Raw genomic sequence first — 19,800 nt, forward strand, 5'->3', positions numbered from 1 at the left:
GTCATTACTTCACATAGTAGTTGTATATTAAAAGTAACATCACTTGACTGAAAACATAAATCATAATTAGATTTAGTATTAATTTGTAACACATTTGACTGTGTATAAAACTTGCACCAACGTGCACATACAACATTAAAGCTATGGTTTATGACAGAAGGCGTTCAAAGCATCACTTTTCATTGGTAGCAAGCATGAAAGATGATTGAGATAAAAAAAAAAATCTGCCACAGAAATAATTCTCATTAGCTTTTTATTTCTTTTTTATTTTTTTAAATTAATGTATTTTTCTAGGCTTTTTCATTTCAGAAATTCTCTGCAATTGAAACATTTACATACAAGTATCATACTTTTTATATTAGGAATATTAGGTCTTTTGGTGAATGTCAACATACGAATGATAAAGATAACATTTCTTAATAGGAGACAGCTATAGAAAGTTACAGAAAGTGATCAACTAGCAGAATTAAATGTACTATGCTACAAATAAGGTGTGGATGGAGCAATAGATAGTGAAGATGACCATTTTGCTAGAATCTGGAAAAACTGAAAAGTAGCCTTGCTTGCTCATTTTAGCTGTAAGATAGAACCCATATACTCTTCTCATGTAGGAATTAAAAGCTATCTATCACAACTACAAATAGGTAAGGATGTAATACCACCACCAAGGGTTTTGTCTGATTCAGTGTAACTAAAAAATGGATAGCTAGGGAAGGGATAGCTAACCAGCAAGTAAAGAGAAACTTTTTCTTAAGCAGAATATAAGGAGTGTTGTGAATGAAGCAGCAAGATGGAAAAAGAAAAAATGCTCTCCTCTTATAAGTACTATAACAAGTTCCTTAGGAACCTTCATGATCAAAGGTAACACCGAAAGAAACGTTACACACTGAAGTGGAAGAACTGAACATCAATGAGACTTATGATCTTGCAAAGTGAAATACTTTGAACACCTCTTGTCACTGAAATGTAATCCTGGTGATAATTTAAAACCCGTCCCTTGTCTTCTGTATCTGCTTCATTTGACTTTGACACGCAACATCGCCAAAAATTAAATATTGATTATGTCATTTATGTATGGGAGATGCGAAGACTTCAACTTGAAAGCTGTAATTTTCTTTTATACTAATAGCATGTCCCTAAAAGTAGAATGAAATTAGAATTTTGAAGGACTGACGCAGTGATTTGCACTGGATATATTCTTTACGTTATCTGAAGTTACAGAACTAAAATTTTATACTGTAAGTTTAAAAAAAGCCCCAAGCTTCAACAATAATGCAAACATAAAAAAAATCATCCGTATTTGTAAAAGGTATTTTACACTATGTAGTGTACTGCTTTTGTATCTGAGAAGAGCATTGCATTTAACCTCATGAAAACGCCAACCACAAACATACAAAAAACCACAGAAACATCTTAGAATCTGAGCAGCTACTGGAAATGACAAGAAAAACTTGCAAGCCACGTTGCGTCATCCTAAACTTTTGTCATGTGAGTATTCAGCAAATTCATCTAGCCTTGTTGAGAAAGCAGTAAAACTTTAAAAAGACCAAAACTATATTGTAGAAGATAAAAACATCTGTCACAATCACTATCAACTTTATGGTTGAATGACTGAAAAAGGGAGGACTGTTAGTGCAGTTTTCCCCTGAGTAAAACTTAGATTGCTTCTATATCTGAATCCATCTACTATAAATACGGTTTAAATGCTCTTTGAGCCGCAGTCGATCTTGCTTGAAACTCAAGTGCAATTTAGAGAACAAGGAAGGTGTTCTACAGAGATTTATTAAAAGCTAACAAAAGCAAGTTTGTGTAGTTTTGGGGATATACCTAATGATAGACAGAGTAGTCCCAATGGAAATTTGTCTTGAGAAGTTCTGCCCTCCCAAGGGGCTACAGTGGAAAATATAATTAGTTCTTTTATCAGGAAATTAAACTTTTGAGGACTGATTGAAATGTACAGGTTCAAACTCAATATTCATCATTTACTACTTTGTTAGAAACAGAGATTTTCAGAGAACATGCAGGATAAATGTAAACAGTAAAGCAAACTTAAAATTAAATGTTGTATTTTGTCTACATGATCTGTGTGTGTATATAAACAACATTAGATTTTCCTAAATATAATTATGAAAAGGTAAAGACTTCTCCTAACGTATCAACCAGGAGTATTAGTAATGCACTCTCCCATACCTTCTCTCCAATACCCCCACCATGCATTAGTAACCTCCTACTTACTTTCATTCAACAGAAGTGCTCCCGTCATTGCAGAAGCTTGATTACTTTTTTTTGCTGAGACACGCACACAACTTTCTGCTATTCAGCAAATTCAGTAAGAGAGATGTAAGGGTTTATGTACATTTAGGACAAAAAAAAAATACAACAAGAAAATGGTATAACAAAGTAACCTGGAATATGTAATTGACAAAGAAATACAGTGCCACTAGTTCTATGTCTAGACCACTGCTCCAAACAATATGCATAATCAAAGAAAACAAAATATTTTTTTTGCTGAAACTTCCTCTCCTTTGTTTCGTTTCACATATACATGTTTTGGAGCCCTGAAATGAGTTCTTAAAGCAGCAAATGAGAACATTGAAGAGATACACACATGCAGATTAAAGAAGGAAAAAAACTCCACCCTGGAATATCAACTGGATGCTGAAGTACAATTTAACTTTATTCTCACTACTGTGCAGAGGTCCAGTGTAAATTTAATTCATACTGCATTATTAGAAAGCCAGGATCCAGAAGGAAAACCACAGAAAGTGAAGACACTTAGACATATTGACAGTCTTGAAGAATACGAATGAACCATATTTCTTTACAAATTCAGATGATGTTTGAGAACTTGAGGGTCCTGGAAAGGACTGAATAAAAAGATAACAAGTAGTTTGTTTTTTTAAAAGTAATAGGTAAAATGAACTAAGAGCTCTGTAAGTGGCAAAGAAGCTTATACTTTTGTGCAAAATCCAACCTTTAGGTAATAGGAACAGGTAAGACCATGCTTCAAGTTTATTTTCCAGTTGGGATTTCCTAGATCTTTCCCTATATCAGTTTGTACCACCGGCTTTTGAAAGACACCAGAGAAAAGCTAGACTAGCTAGATGTTGCATGGCAATTCCTTTTATAAAAGTGGTTTGGTCTCACACATTTTGAACAAAATCTGATTTTACAGTAACACATGAAAAACAGGGCTTAACAGGAAATACCAAAGCATGATCCAGTTATGGTAAGAGCTCATCTCAACTAATTTCCCAAAGAAGAATTTCAGATTTTTAATCTGTTCCAAAGTTCTTATAGTTTTCTTCTGGAATCTCTGAATCTTTGAACATAGTCTAGAGGAGTGCTTTCTGCTTCACAGCAGATAAGCTTTACTCCTTCCCATTGTGATAACCTTCCTGAAAATATATAGGCTTCATCTACAGCTATTTCTTAGCAGTGCTGTCTCTGTTTTTATGCCTAGTCTCCTTTGGTTTTCTTTGGACTCTTTTGTTTTGTCAACAGGCATAAAACTCAGTGCAGTTTCTCTGTTTCGTATAGCTCTTCTGCTCTGAGTGTTCTAAAGAAATAACTCCAACTTTTTATTTTTTGATGCCATCAGACAAGTGACAATTTTTTATCAAAGAAATGAAGGAGACGCTTGCAGGTAGAATACACTGAACATCTTCTTAAGAAAAGTAGACTATATAATGAAGCTCAAGTATGCTGTCCGTCAGAATAATTTTGATTCTATCACAGTGAAGGTGAGAACTGCATAAAACATTCCCATAGGCTAAACCAAAACATTTCTACGGGTGGTTGCCAATAAATCTTGTTTGCTGACAGAAAAGAATGAAACAGCAGGAAAGAAGAACTAGCAGATGTTGGCAATCACTACAGCAAGCAGAATAATCTTCAAGGATCATGAATTAGATGAGGAAGAATGTTAGTGTTTGCCATCTGCTACGGGTCTATTAGTATGTCAGCATCTGGTGCCACAGAAAGATCTTTGTGATGTGAACACACAAAGTGAATTCAGAAAGAGTTTTCTTCTGCTGAAAGGAACCCTGCGGAAGGTAAACATTACAGGCCTTGCCACTCGTCAATTCACTTAGTTTTTTGATAAAAAAAGAACATAACAGAGTTCACCTTAATGATTAAATAGTACAGCTTAATCAGTAAGAACTGAATAATAAACCCACAAGGTTGGCATTAAAACTTTCTTTCTGTTCAATTTAGGCTGTTTTTTGTTTACAAATGTCAGGCAGCAAATATCTAAGTTTGACCAAAACCAGTTGGTTTGAAAGTGCCTTAAACTGAACAATAATAAAGTGGGACACAGAACTGCCCCAGCCCAGGCTAGTAATTTGCACATACATTTTGTTGACAAAATACTGCTTGCTTAACGTTCTTACTTAGTGTCAGGATTATCTGTGTTCCTTGGGATTATTAAAGACATTCAAGGTGTTAACAATTTCATATTCATGATTGATAATTGCAAGAGATAACACAAAACTTCAGTAACTATAACGTGTTGGTGGACCCACACATTAAATTGTGCAACAGTACACATGGAATGAACTATACTGTCTTGCATTTTATTTATTTTTATATCATTTATTTGCATCTATTACTTAGAATGATACAACCCTCGCATGCGAACCAACCTTGTTCAGCAGAAGCAATACATTACTCTGATAGATTGTATGTCTGAGCATGGAGCTTGCAAGGCATAAATGTACTTACTTTTGGTGTTGGGCAGGATGCAGTGGAGAGACGAGAGGTGGCCTGGGCACGAGGAGATTCTGAAGGAGTAGTACTGAGGGAGGCTGTATCACGTGGGAGCACCTGAACACCACGAGAGATGATGGAATCTGGAATCTTAAAAAGGAGAGAGATGGAATTAATAGTAAAAAAATATACTGTATTTAAAACTTACTCAAAACCTTACATCAAAAATGTAGGAATATCCCACTACTCAGTTTGCATACCTCCTCATATGCAGCGCTGGCAGCGGTTAATGGCATGTTCTCATCCTTTCAGTAACACATACCGAGCAAATACGTAAAATCACATTCTAACTGAAGTAACCTGGAACATACTATTAGTCCTGAAAAACCTATGAATCTGACATAGTACGACAGGAAATAATAAGAAAGTAATGTTTTTCCTCTTAAGCCTCTGTTTCAAACCCAACAATGACCAACAGCGATTTCTACTGTGGCCTGAAAAGGAGACAGACTTCCCATTCTCTAACTAGGCGACAATATTCTGAACAGAAACCCACTTATTAGCAATGACTGAAACCCTCTGAAGAAATGTCATGCAGTGAGAAAATTTCTCATAAGAAATGTCACGCAGTGAGTAAATGTACAGTCATTACATGTACTGAAGACTACTTCGGCTACAAAAATTCTTGATGCAAGGTTTGTGCTGCAAAAGCTACAGGCCTCTCCGGAGGGAGTACAGGCAAAAGCACTGGAAACCACCATCCAAAGTCAACACTTGGTTAAAAATGCATTCTGAAGGGAAAACCAAAAAGTCCATCTTTTCTTTTTCCCCCACATAATGTATTAGAAGGCCAGCTAGGAAAGCGTACCACCCCTGATGAACACAACTGGCAAACTGGTAACAACAGACGAGGAGAAAGCTGAGGTAACTCAACAACTTTTTTTCCTCAGTTGTCACTGGCAACCTCTCTCTCCACACCTCTCAAGTGGATGGACCTCAAGGCAGGGACTGAGGAAGCGAAGTCCCTCCCACTGTAAGAGAAGATCAGGTTTGTGACCACCTGAGGAACCTGAAAATACCTAAGTCTATGGGACCTGACAAGATGCATCCCAGAGTCCTGAGGGAATTGGCTGATGTAGTTGCCAAGGAGGGTTGGACTAGATGACCTTTAAAGGTTCCTTCCAACCCAAACTATTCTATGGTTCTATTCTATGATTCTAGCTGGAATTTTAGGGACAGATCCTTTAGCTGGTATTATTAAGCCACATAAATAAATGGAATTGCGCCAACTCACAATAGTGAGAAAATGGTCATATTTTCAGTTATAAAAGTGAATCCATCATTATTTTTTATTGTCTGTCTCCTCTGTTCATTTTTATCATCAGTTCCAAAGAAAAGAGGTAGAAGAATGCATTTAAGCATAAAGCTTCTCTTAGCTTTAATAGAAAGTCTGCTGCTTCTTATTACTGCAGTTTTTGGGCCCAGCTATGCGGATATCACACCAGCTTTACAACTGACTAGATTGCTAGTTTAACAATGATTAATTTTTTTTGTAAAATGGTAAGACATACAAATGATAAATACCTCAGCCAGGAGAACTGAACTCTAACTACAACACAAAATGCAGCAGATATTCCGCTGTAACACACTCTTTACAAAGGCTTATTCTCATTTTATTTTCATGATTTTAACCTCTTCCTTTTTCAGAGGCAGCACTTCTAACAGATCAGATTGCTCTTACTTCCTGCAATTCACTTTCCTATCACAACAGACAAGAAAATGTAGGAATTCAGATGTTTGAAGGAATATATGTACACATATTTTAACATCTTTCTCCTCATTAAGAATTTCTTATCTCAGCCTGATGTTCAAGTTCCAAGAGAACCACCAAAAGAACATCCATGTTTGGGGGAAATGGCATTAGCAGACAAGAAAAGGAAGCAAGAAATGAAGAACCACTAACATTGGACATTTCCAATCAGGGTTTGTTTTTTTTTAAAATGGAGATGCTGGACAAAGTCTGCATGTAGGCATTTTGAGCGTTTTTGCCTTGTAAGGCTCTAGGGCAAACAGAAGCTACTGGGAAATAACTCCTTAGGAGTTCCTAACTTAGGAACCTTGACTTAAAGATACTCGGTTATACCCAGGGGATCTTATTTTACCATAAACCTTCCTCTACACCTGAGAGTATTTTTTGCCTGTCAACTTCTGTCCGCACTTAAAAGACACCAACTTAACTCAGAAGATCTTGCAAGGCTAAGTAACTTCTGATGCAATTTCCACTACAAATCATGAAATCAGCAGAGTTTCCCTTCACTCCAGACAGTTTTGCTGGGGATAGCTTCCTCTCCAGAAACAGTGCCTAACTGGTATCTTCTTGGAGTACTCAGATTTGCAAATGGCATGTTACAGATGTACTATAAATAGAGGTAAAGAGGGACAATGATATTCTGATCATGCAAACAATTTGCAGTCACAGAATCATAGAATGGTTAGAGTTGGCAGGGACCTTAAAGATTACCTAGTTCCAACCCCCCTGCCCTGGGCAGGGACACCTCCCACTAGATCAGGTTGCTCAAAGCCCCATCCAGCCTGGCCTTCAACACTTCCAGGGATGGTGCACCCACAGCTCCTCTGGGCAACCTGTTCCAGTGCCTCGCCACCCTCACAGTAAAGAATTTCTTCCTAAACTCTTAAGAAATTTCTGTGTTTCCTGGAGCCTGGAAATCTGCAATAAGGAAGGGCAGGAATATTATTGTGTTTTGAATAGATTATTTTTTTTTTTTTCAACTTTCACGAAGTCACACTCTGAGTATTTATGATGTCTCCCTCTAAAATTTTTCAACTCACTTGCCAGTTTCAAACAAATTTAATAGAGGGGAGACATCTCAAAACTCTAAATGGTGTACCATAAAACCCTAAGTTCAGTGAAAATAGTTTCTGTTTGCATTAGCTGGAGTGGAAAACCTGTTGAAACATACTGTTGGAGAAAGAAACAAATGAGAAATGAACAAAGTGGCAGAGAAAGACATCCACCATATCCATCAGTCATTGCTTCTACAAATTTTTATCTGATATGATCTTTTCCAGAAGTACTTATATATCAGTCTAAATATTTGTGTTTTCAAACTCAGAACCAAGTGCTGACAAGAAGGAGACAAAGGAAAAGATATGAGCTCTTTATTTTCTTTTGCCCGGGACTGGAACAAAGACTGACAGTGCTGGTGAGGTACTAAAAAAACCAAGCTGTAGATGGTAATAACTATGATTGTTATACGTGAGGAAAAATATCTTAAAAACATAGAGAAGGGACAGCTTAAAAAAACCCAACAATCTTCTGAAAACGTAGCCACTTCCTGCTGAGTTTGAAGTTCTGATTTGGATTATAGAATGCACAAAAAAATATCTCAAGAAAAGGGCACAGAAATCTGGATGACAGCTTAACAGCATGCTTCAGAGAGGCTGAATTCACTGTTTTAATGATACTGAAGAATATGGTGCCAATTCTAGTTTAGTAATCTCAACTCAAAAAAATGCAACTACTGGAATAAATGTGTGTATATATGTGTGTACACATATATAGCTTTATCATCAGGTGTGTGAACTTTAAAGCCTCCACATTTCCTAAGTGACTTTTCAACAGACACGGTCATTATGTTTTAAATACAGAGGTGTTACGCTATTTGATTGATGGTTTAAATGACTATTTGCCTAATGGAACAAGAAAGTGCAGCCTCTGGTCATTGAATCTAGTGACGTATTTTCCGAAGAACTTGCACACTGTTTGCTGGCTGACATGGAATGAATGGGTCAGGCAGCACAACTCTTTCTAGGCCAGCTGCCTTCCTCAGGTTTCTCTAACCTACAGTTACGAATAAAGTAAATTACATTTCATTCCTGATGATACTGTGGCCATTATTCTATCTTGATTCAAGCCTAAACTAAACCTTTGGGAGATAAAAAATAAAGTACAGTATTTTGTTAGAGCCCGAGTTATAACCTCTGGGTTATAATAAACGAAGTCCTTTCTACCATTCACTGAAATAGTTGCCTACTATTCACTAAAATCCAGTAATTTATGGTAAGTCCACCGTATCCTGACTTCTCAAGTCTTTTCTTCTGTGTCTGAGACATTCTACTTCTAAACAGAATATAAAAATAAGAGAGAAACTGCAAGTGATGAAAGCAAACTATGAACACCCAGTGCAAATGCTGTATTATGTTGACAAACAAACTATCAAGAAAAAGCAGCAAAGCAAGGCAAATGAAGGGGGAAAAGTTACCAAAATATCATAGCTCTAAAGCAATAATTTTAGGACATCATTTTAATTATATTCAATTATTGAGTATATTAGATGATAAAGCCGATGACTAATCAGAAACACAGGCTTTATAGCAATGATTATCTCAGCAGCCAAATGATTCAAACTGACAACGCACACAAACTTTACCTTGTTTAGCCCTGTATCTTAAACAGAATATTTTCTGTAGCATGTTCTCTAAAAGCATGTTCTTTGTTAGAAGAAAGTAAGTAACACTGTCTGTCCACACAGCAGACTAGGAGGCAGGCAGTGTATTTTTAGCTACTGTTAGTGCAAAAGCCTCTTGGAAGTGTCTCTTACCGGTTCTCCTGCACTGCCTGCTGCGTGATGGCAATAACTGATGAGACCAGGGATGGGCTGTTCACCTTTTGCCATGATAACAGCTGAACTGGTGTAGGATGGATGCTTCTAATGCACAACACATAACAGCTATGAATACAGTGACAGGAAAACATGAAACTACACAAGCAAATGATCGAAAGGGAATGAGGTGAAAACAAGCGTGACACTGAAATGCCAAGCTCATATGAACACAGCCAGTTTAGATCTCAGGTACTTTCTGCCTTTAAAAATTGCACATATTATTTACCTTTGCCTATATCAAAAGAAATTAATCAATTTAAAATTTGCATTAATAAAAACTGAAACTTGCAAGTAATAATTACCTTAATTCATCCCTGTAAAGATATATGTAATCAGGATTTTCTGTACAAGAGGAGATGATCTCCAGCTGCAGCTGTCTTAGAAATGTCAAGATGTCTCAGACCTGAATTCACATTTCTGGAGTTAGAATATTGCTGCTTTGGTTTAGAAATTGTTTAATATAATTTTGAGTTACTTAGACTTTTAATTCGCATAATAAGACTTAAAAGCACAATTTGTGGAGTAAATATAGAACAAAGCGGTTTGGAAAAAACCTGTTCCCAACACATAGGAATCCATTGTCTTTCCATTTGAAAACTGAAGACATAAAACTGAGGTAAGTATTTGTATATTGCTTCAAATAATATGATATTTCTTTGGAAAACATTTAAAATTTGAACTGAAATAATTTGCAAGTGTTATCTAATTTTGTCCTTTTGTAGTCTCAAATTTATTATTTTGGTTCGAGTAATGTTGATCTATGATTACTGATTACAGCAAGGCTATAAAGACAATGTGACGACATTTAGTTTTGTGGCAGAATTTCACATCTCTTACTCAGACATGCACACTGGAATACAGTAGTCTGGATAGCTCATTACTTAACCTGCTAACTATCTGCGATACTTTTTATCAACATGTTCTTTTCAAAATAGATACTATAGCTTAGAAAATTTTGTTGTGATTCCTTAATAAGCCACCTACTTATTGGGTGGCTTGGACTTTGCATGTTCAGGCGTGTGAGTACCTTGAATTAAAGAAAACTGCTAAAAATGTCTGTCACATCAGAATGGTATCATAAAAACGCGTGTTATCATCAACATAGTAAACAATCTCCCACTGAAATTTGAGATCAGGATTAATATTTTTTTTAAGAAGCTATATTTCAACAAAACGTATCTAAAATACATCTGTTTGATGACACAGACAGCTATGTATAGTCTTACCATGCAAATGAACATTGGTGGAAAGTACCTGAGATAGATAGAAACTAAAGGGTCTCTTAGGGAAACAAGCCAGACTCACCTTAGCTGCAATGGCTGCTGCTGTTATATGTGAAGAAGAACTGTCCTCTGTCGAGGCAACTCCACTATCCTTCTTCTCTTCCTCCTCTTCCTCACACTGTACTCCTTTGTCTTCTGTCTGCTTGTGAGGGCTGGTGGTTGGAGGAGGAGAAAGAGGTGGTGGTGGTGAAGGTAGATCTTCAAGCTCATCGTGTACCTCCTTTACTTTTACAATGGCATCCCGCAAAAGATCAATGGCATGAGGTAGGGCTGGCAGTATAAACTGAAAGCATTCCTATGCACAGCAAGAAGAGAAAGGACTATGAAAAGTCACCTGCAGAAGCAAATCGGGATTTTTCAGATTTACTCTTAAACGATATTCGGGATTTAGATGTATCTTTTCACCCGACCATAAATAAAACCTTAAATGCCCTATGCAATAGCTCACAGAACGTAGAAAAACAAACCCAGAACTAGAACTGGGGACTATACATTTTTGCCCTTTTTTCATGCAAATATAATAAGTTGTACAACAGGGCTACTGTAATTAAGCTAATATTGGACTAAAACTTCATGAAACAAGAGTTAAATTTTCATGAATACATAATACAGAAACCATTTCACAGCAGTTGGCAGAATGCTACAGAAATTCAAAAATTCAGAATAAAAACATTAACTCTATCCCTGCAGGGATATTAGCTTCAAATAATTCCTACTATATTCCTTCACAATTAGAGAACAATTCATAAGGGTTTCCATAATTATACTTTTATATAATTATACCCTTTTTTTATTCATGGACTTATCCTATAAACTGGAAGAATGACAAACTACACGGAATTCATTATAATTTTATGTAACTCAGAAATTTTTTTCCATAAATAATCTATTTTTCAATCCTCTCCTTGCTCTATGATCCTAAAAACAATTAGAAAGTTTATGTTATATGGCTGGAGAAAGCAAAAATGCAGATATAGTGTAACTGTCCTTGTTCCATAATGGGCATACACATACATAGCCACCTCTGCTGCTAAAATACGCTAGTATTTCATCAAATCAAAGAGGAACATAACGATGTCACACCGTGCAGGCTCCTGCTCATATCAGGGTCAGTATGAAATTCAGACAGGTTGCTTAGGGCTTTGTTCAGTAAAGTCTTGAAAAAATCCAAGAACAGAGACTCCACAAACCTTCTTGACAACCTGTTCTAATGCTTAATTACCTTCAAAGTGATTTTTTTTTCCTTTTTATCCAGCTGGAAGCTACTTTCTTCAATTTATGACTACTGTCTCTCGTCCTCCTCCCAGGCACCTCAGAAATGTCATTTGAGCAGAATGCATATAAACAGTTCATTATTGGAAAATGAGGGTCACAAGAATGAATTGCCATAGCAGTGCAGTTAGGGAACATACAAGTTGACAGCAAAAGCTGACATTATTCCTCTTGTTGCACTTAATTTTCAGTTTTGTTTCAATTGTAAGGTAGATTTTTAAAAACATATTCCAATGCTTCAGAGTATCCAGAAAATAACTAATGATAAACATTTTGTAAATAGATATTGTAAGAAATATTTTCAATAAATAAAAATGACTATGTAAACAAAACAAAGAGCAAACTATTCATCAGAAATTACTAAAGTTTATATAAGCCACTTTGTAAATCAAAAACATGACTCACAAAAACTGTATTTCCTCAAAGCTTCTAAATAAGAACCCACCTTTCAGTCACTCCTTTAAGAGAAATGAAAAGCCAAGCTACTTCATAGATTTATAAATTCTTTAAACATTCAATTTGTCACTCTGAAGTACTGGAGTAAACTGGATGAGCATAAGATGCTGTATATAATGAAGATATATTAAAATATACTTGTAAACATAATAAAGAATTATAATTTCTAATCTAACTGCAAACCTCAGTTATTGTGCCTCCACAGTTTTATTTTAAAAATGGTTTAACATACTGAAGCATGCAACCAGCATTATTTCAGTAAAAAAGTAGACCTCAAGTAAGTGGTAAACAAGGACAACAATCTGTGAACTGACCAAAAAATCATGAAAAAGTACACTAATGATTAACTCATTAGAGAAGCATGTCCCTCCCCTCCTACCACTGAAATAAAGGCTTGTTGGCTTGACTGTTGATGAATAGGTTTCCAGCAAAGTACTTGAAAAGCTCATGCTATTTGTAAAACTCCTTGTTTTAGGGAACTGTTAGTACTATTATGAAAATTGCCATAGACCAAATGAATTCAATGAGCATCTGGTAATTTCACACTTTGCCCTCTTTCATAACATTTAATACCTTTTGCAAGGCTAAAAGAAAAGTAAACAGACCAGAACAACACAAAAATGGAAGTATTCTATCAATCTTGATTCAGTGGTACATGCCACACCCATGTTCTCAGGCGAACACGCGTTCGACATTGTGTCCATCTTTGAGATGGAGCATTTATGCTGCTGCCATTTTCTATTAATATTTTGGTATTGTATTAATGAAATATGTATACTAGATTGTATTAATTGTATTAATACAATGGAAAGGAAAACAGCAAGTCACAGAAGAGAGGCATAAGAGAAATTCCTGGTAATGACCCATCCTATTGGGTTCTTGAGATACAGTCTATTATGGATCAATTTTCTCTACTATTCATCTTAAAAATCTTTACTGAAATATGATACTTTAAAGATGTTTCATATTAAAATATATTGTGACAGAACAGAGTATCACCATGACAGGAATAAATACATCATCAGTTTATAAAAAGCTTGCTTATATCTTGTACAATGAAATCATATGACATTTTGTTTTTCCAGCAGAATTACCTTTTTTATTACTTACTTTATATTGAACTATTTTTAAAATACTTATTAACATTTTTTCATTTCTTTTCCTCATCTTCTTTCTACAATTTAACTATCTTCAGTCTGAGTGCCTTAGGGCCGGAAATGACAATTTTTTCTGTACCTAGCATGGTAGGAGTGCTACTGAGCACAACAAAACACATTGTAGGCTATTTCTTCTCTTTCATAATTCAACAAAAGAAGTACAGACTTCTGAAAAAATCTTCTTACTGGTGCACCAGTTCTCTAAGATGTGGTGCTCACTGCTGTGTTAAATAGACGTACATACATATGACTTCCCACTCATAAGTGGAAGGCTTTCAAGTAGGTATACTCCTGCCTCACCATCCTCTCCAATGCTTGTTGCATGTTTTGAAGGCTTTTAAATTTCTTTTCGATTACAGAGTCTCATTAGCTTTCCTAAAAAGGCTCTAAGGAATGGCAGAATCATGGAAGGGCTTACTGAGTCCTTGAACTGAAACATGTAGACAATGCATCTGAAAACCTGTGATGGCTGCTTAAGATAATGGTATTCAAAATGTTTCCTGTTCAACTTCCAGGTGACAGCCCTCATTAACATTTTTTATTTCTCTCCAGACATAAGTCCTTCAATCAACAGTGACTTCAGGGCTGTGCTGCCGAACACATCAGTAGTGTCTCCTTTGTGACTGGGTACTACTGGTTCAGAAGACGTTGATAAACTACCAGGTATGCATTTGTTAGAGGCCACAGGTAAAGACAGTTTTTAACAAGGCCACTGATATAGTCTGATCTCTGGAGAAACACGTTCTCGTGATAGATGGGGGATCTACCTTAGCAGTTTTGTATCGGGTTGCACAGCCCACTATTCAGCTTAGCAATACTTGTGCGGAGAAGACTGCTTTTCTGGATCTATCAGCCAACTGGACATAAAGAACGAGCACTGGAAAGATCCAGCCTTACTAACACACACACACACACACACACAAAATTCCTCCATTTAATTGTGTTTCTCTCAGCTCTACAGTCAGAAAGTAAGCATGAATAAAAACATAAAGCCTAACTTCCCTGTCCAAACTGAGTAAAATGCAGGAAGAAAATAAACTGTCTAAAGGCTGCAATGTCTGATACTCATCCAAAAGATATAAAAATCCTCAAACTCTAAAAAATTATGTTCCTTTTTTCCCTCTTGCTGACCAAAATTGGGGTTATTCTTCAGACTCTATCAAATTCTACCACACACTAGGCCTTCCTATTACTTTTATGTGAAAAATAATGCTTTCTTGGAAGCTGTAGGCAACACAGGGATCAGGTACAGTCTGACTAGAGAAGAAGGAGGAGGAAATGTAAGAGACCATTAGACTCTTCATTAGCACTGCCTACTACAGCAAGCGCGCTCTTGCATTACATGTAATGCTGTCCTGGTCACACAGTGCCTTCAATCAGATCGGAATTGTATTGTCCCTGACTGAGAGGGATGGTGCGTTCAGTTATATGAACATGCATTTCAATTCATTTTTGCAAAATTTGTTGTAGTGGGTACTTTCTGCCATTCAGAACAATGGGAGGTACTCATCATGGGTCCTCAGTAGCAGATCAGTAAGAACACTTCTTACCTGTGACCCTTTCTTGCTACCTGGCAGATTAATTATGAGAGTTTTCCCTCTGATTCCACACACAGGTCTGAAAAGAAAGAAACCCAGAGTGAAATTCTTGCATGCAACTTTATCCAGTGTAGAAACAAGAACACAGCACTTAAGGCAAATTCTATGATTTATCAGAATTTGTAAACTCAACTTCCAACATCTAAAAATATTTGCTGATCATGTTCTCATAAAACAGCTCAGAAGAAGCTGAGCTGAAAAAGCATCGAACAAGGCTGACAGAGTCTAACATTTAACGGATAGTATAAACACTGGCTAGATTTCCATCTTTTTTAGATCTGTGTAGGTCCCTTCATTCTACTGTTTACTTGCATCCATATAGTCCCTATTTGCTCATACACATGGTTCCTATGTAATGTAACTGATGGTGTCAAACACTATTTCCCTTGCCAGGTAAAAATAATAAGTCATGCTGGTTGCATTAATTCAAAGATGTCTTTTTTTTTTTTTAAAGATGCAACTTAAGAAAAGCACAGAAGGAAGCAATTCTCAAGTGAAAATTGCACTTAAGCAATCCATATCTAATTCTTCCCAATAGTTTTTCCTTCCCCCTCAAAAAAAAGACAAAACCAACTATCAAAGATAAAAGATTTTATATTTATTTTTTTTTTTTGTCTTTAGGGAATTCCTTTGGTCTTGATGAAGGGCTGAACTTAGACACCTAAGTGTTGAATGCTTTCTGTTGTTTGCCTCTTCCTCCTTTTAGATAAATATTTTTAAAGAAAAAAATATTACACAGAATCTTCATGGTTGGAAAGGACCCTTAAGATCATCGAGTCCAACCAAACAACCTACAATCTCTGCCACTAGAGCATGCCCTGAAGTGCCAAATCTACACGTTTCTTAAATACCTCTAGGGATGGAGACTCAACCACCTCGTGGGCAGGCTGTTCCAGTGCCTGACCACTCTTCCAGTAAAGTAATTCTTCCTAATATCTAATCTAAACCTCCCCTGCCACAACTTCAGACCATTTCCTCTGGTCCTGTCATTATTCATCTGGGAGAAGAGGCCAACACCCACCTCTCTACAACCTCCTTTCAGGTAGTTGTAGAGGGCAATGAGGTCTCCCCTCAGCCTCCTCTTCTCCAAGCTAAACATGCCCAGCTCCCTCAGCCTCTCCTCATATGACCTGGTCTCCAGACCCCTCACCAGCCTGGTAGCTCTCCTCTGGACACGCTCCAGCACTTCAACGTCCCTCTTGTACAGAGGGGCCCAGAACTGGACACAGTACTCGAGGTGAGGCCTCACCAGTGCCGAGTACAGAGGCACGATCACTTCCCTGCTCCTGCTGGCCATGCTACTCCTGATACAAGCCAGGATGCTGTTGGCCTTCTTGGCCACCTGGGCACACTGCTGGCTCATGTTAAGCTGGCCATCCACCAGCACCCCCAGGTCCTTTTCTGCCAGGCAGCTTTCCAGCCACTCTTCCCCAAGCCTGTAGCGTTGCTTGGGGTTGTTGTGACCGAAATGCAGGACCTGGCACTTGGCCTTATTAAACCTCATACAGTTGGCCTTGGCCCATTGATCCAGCAATAGATTACTGGATTTTGTTTTGAGGTTGTAAAGAGTGTCTCCTGCTTTTCTGTACTGTTTATGAAATCAGTGGTGAAACCCCAAGGTTGGGATACAGGGATAAGAAAAAAGTAAAAGGACGAAACCAAACCACAAAGATAGAGAGGCTACAGTTGAAAGGAATTGTGTAACAATCTCATTATCAAATAAAAACATGAGCTATAAATGAAGACAGAATAGAAAAGAAAATAATTTCTAGAGAGGGAATTACCAAAAATTTTGATCCAAAGGACACGTTTTGTGGGGTTGCCAGCTTCCCTGGATTTCTTCTTATAGAAATAATTTTCAGTGATGAATGTCATTTATTGGCAGCATGGCATTTTCTAGCAGGGTAGCAATTATTCTAGTGATAGCTGTCATAATGCTTACAATTCGATAGCACAGAGACCATTTTTGTGACACAAAATGAACTTCTGACATCACAGTCAAGCCAGCCCAAAGAGAAGTCTTTTCAATCAGCAGCTTGAATATTGTCTGACTCCTACCCTCTGTTTTCCCATATTCACTTCTTGCACACTATATACCCTCAGTTAAGAAAGAATTCCAGGTAGCTGAGGAATGCTGTACTGCAACACAAAGATGAATAGCCTGAGTTAAAGAAATGAGCTCATTTACTCTTGTTGTAGTAGTTAAATTTACAGACTATAAACTCAGTCCAGCAAATCCCATACGTGGCATACAGTTTACGACAGATTCAAAATAAAAGAGAGAGGAATTATCCACAGAGGAATTAAAATGAGGTGGAATTGTATTTGGCAGATAGCTCCTTTAATAATCTTCTCCCTGGTTCTTTTATTCTGCTTTAAATAATTTTGAGTTTTATAAGTTAAATGACCAGTACAACCAACCAATAATAAAAAAGGACTAAACCATTAGCCATTCTCCTGAAAGCTTCAAGTTTCAGCTGCCAATAATCACATCTTGTGTCTCAGGACAGAAATGGAGCTGCCAAAAATTTCTCAAGAGAGCCCGCAAAAGTAAGTAAAAGTACCTAAGAACTGCTTGGCTTGCAAAAATTATTGTGTGTGCTCACAACATAAAAGCACACAAAATGTGCATGCATTCTGGGCAATCTGAGACATAAATTAATGATATTCCTCCAAATGTAGAACAGTTGAGGGAGATGCTGTGGATCTCATGTTATCTGCAGCCTTGTGATGCAGTGGACAGAAATTTCAAGAAAAAACAAACAACTCTGAGAAAGAAGAGTACAAATAGAAGCAAGGGAGAGGAAAAAAAAACAGGACGTGGGAGAAGGAAAAAGATGGATGTGGGAGGGAAGAAATACAGGTCTGCTGCAAAAGTAGGAACAGGGAACATGATTTCTGTGAAAAACCCCATGATCTCCCTAGGAAGAAATTACGCTGGTAAAAGCAGAATAGATGAGCAAGGAGACAGAGAGTGCTTCAAAAAGCCTCAGTATGAACTGGCACAGCACGGGTTGCTAACAGGTAAGGAAGGTGAAGGGAAGAAGTAATTGTGGGATAAGGACAGTTTTGGAAGGTCACAGAAAAGAAAAGAAAACACTTTCAGGAAATACATTAAAAGGTCCATGATGCTCTAAGATATTTCCTGCTGGATCTTGGGACTGAATCCAAACCATGAGTCTCACTGCCCCTCATTGACAGTATCTGTGAATCCGGTCTACAAAATAACTCACTATTTCTTAATGCTGGCCCATACTAAGGAAGACAGCCTACAACTTGTAAAAATTTTTGGAAGTTTATGTGATAAAATTCAGCGTGATTGACCTACCATTTCCAAGCCTGCAGGTGATTTATTGAAGTGTCAGCTTAATGTTGCATAAGAGAACTTCTGCTTTTGTTTTTTTTAAAAGTCAAAGAAATTACATGCTAAATTATCAATCAGAACTTTATTTCAAAATTAAGTCAATGAGACGTAAGCTTAGGACAAGCGACATTTAATGTTAAATACTTTGAAAAATTAGGATATACATTTCTCAAACAGTGTCTCTAAAATTAATGTATGTTTTTGACCTCTCTTAATGTGTGCCTTAGTTCCCATTGTAAGGGGGAATTACAACACTACCTCAATTTACATAATTTTCCGTGAAAATATATCAACAATTTGTGTCTTGGATTAACAAGTGATGTAAGAAAAATCCCAGAGGAAGTGAGTCTGCATTAGGAAATACTCTGAATAAAGAGCACCAAAACTGATATAGGATTACACATAGGACAACCAAACCAAAGAAAAGTAAATTTCCTTCCTCCATCTTAAGCATCTGCAGAGGAATTCTACAAAAAAATACAATCGTAACACACACACACACACACACGCACGCACATTCATGCAGAACTGAGGTTGCACAAGAAACCATAATGTTGTAATTCTGTAATTTTTGTGTACTTAACTTTATGATCTGAACAGTGTTATAAAAATAATGGACTTTTGCATGCTGATAACTTTTAGGCCTGAAGTGAAGTCCTGAATTTTTAAAGGCCTAATTTGATTGTATGCAGAATCTTTGTAATGTTATCTCCCACCATTGTCATCATTTACTACTGAAAATGGATGTAGTTTAAGGGACATTTTCTTGCTATACATACAATGGAGCCAGGTTGCAATCCAGTATTTTGGTTCCACTGTCATTACAACATCCTTTCAGCCATCCTGACTGTACCACATCCTAAATCAAACTTGGTAGTGTCATGTAAATGGCTATCCTTTTCTTCAACAGAAACAGAACAGCTGAATTAACCTCTTCTCTCATTATGGTGGCATTCTGTTACCCTTTCCCTTCAGATAAACACAAAACTATCATATAAAAAATTATATCAGATAAAAACATACTTGCTAATTTGGACAGAATCTGAAGGTGTTAACTTGTTAATGTTGCCCGTTCAGATATGTGATACACAATATGAAAAGTTTTAAAATACTTTGTCGAATCACTAAACCTGTCATCTAAATGTCCTTTAAAAATGCAAGTATTTGAATACAAAGTTGCAGATTTGAAAGTTCCTTCTTTATTTCTTATATAATTATTTTCTTGTTTTATCCTCATTATACGAGAAATCAAAAACCAATAAGAGCCATTGTTTC

The 19,800-nt window shown here is 36.8% G+C and overlaps 1 protein-coding gene across 41 annotated transcripts in view; it reads right to left on the reverse strand.

Annotated features, from left to right (window-relative positions):
* GPHN (gephyrin) overlaps positions 1 to 19,800 on the reverse strand; it is a 300,307-nt gene that overhangs the window by 94,374 nt on the left and 186,133 nt on the right. For 21 of the 41 annotated variants that reach the window (XM_074584942.1, XM_074584932.1, XM_074584936.1 and 18 more), the window contains 4 exons: positions 15,114 to 15,180; positions 10,701 to 10,973; positions 9,333 to 9,440; positions 4,726 to 4,860 (listed from right to left, as the gene is read on the reverse strand). In XM_074584942.1, the coding sequence (XP_074441043.1) occupies positions 4,726 to 4,860; positions 9,333 to 9,440; positions 10,701 to 10,973; positions 15,114 to 15,180 (583 nt within the window). The remainder of the gene's footprint in view (positions 1 to 4,725; positions 4,861 to 9,332; positions 9,441 to 10,700; positions 10,974 to 15,113; positions 15,181 to 19,800) is intronic. The other 20 variants (XM_074584948.1, XM_074584951.1, XM_074584946.1 and 17 more) reach the window with 1 other exon arrangement.

The sequence above is a fragment of the Larus michahellis genome, chromosome 4, assembly GCF_964199755.1.
Source record: "Larus michahellis chromosome 4, bLarMic1.1, whole genome shotgun sequence".
In the NCBI taxonomy this organism is placed as follows: domain Eukaryota; kingdom Metazoa; phylum Chordata; class Aves; order Charadriiformes; family Laridae; genus Larus; species Larus michahellis.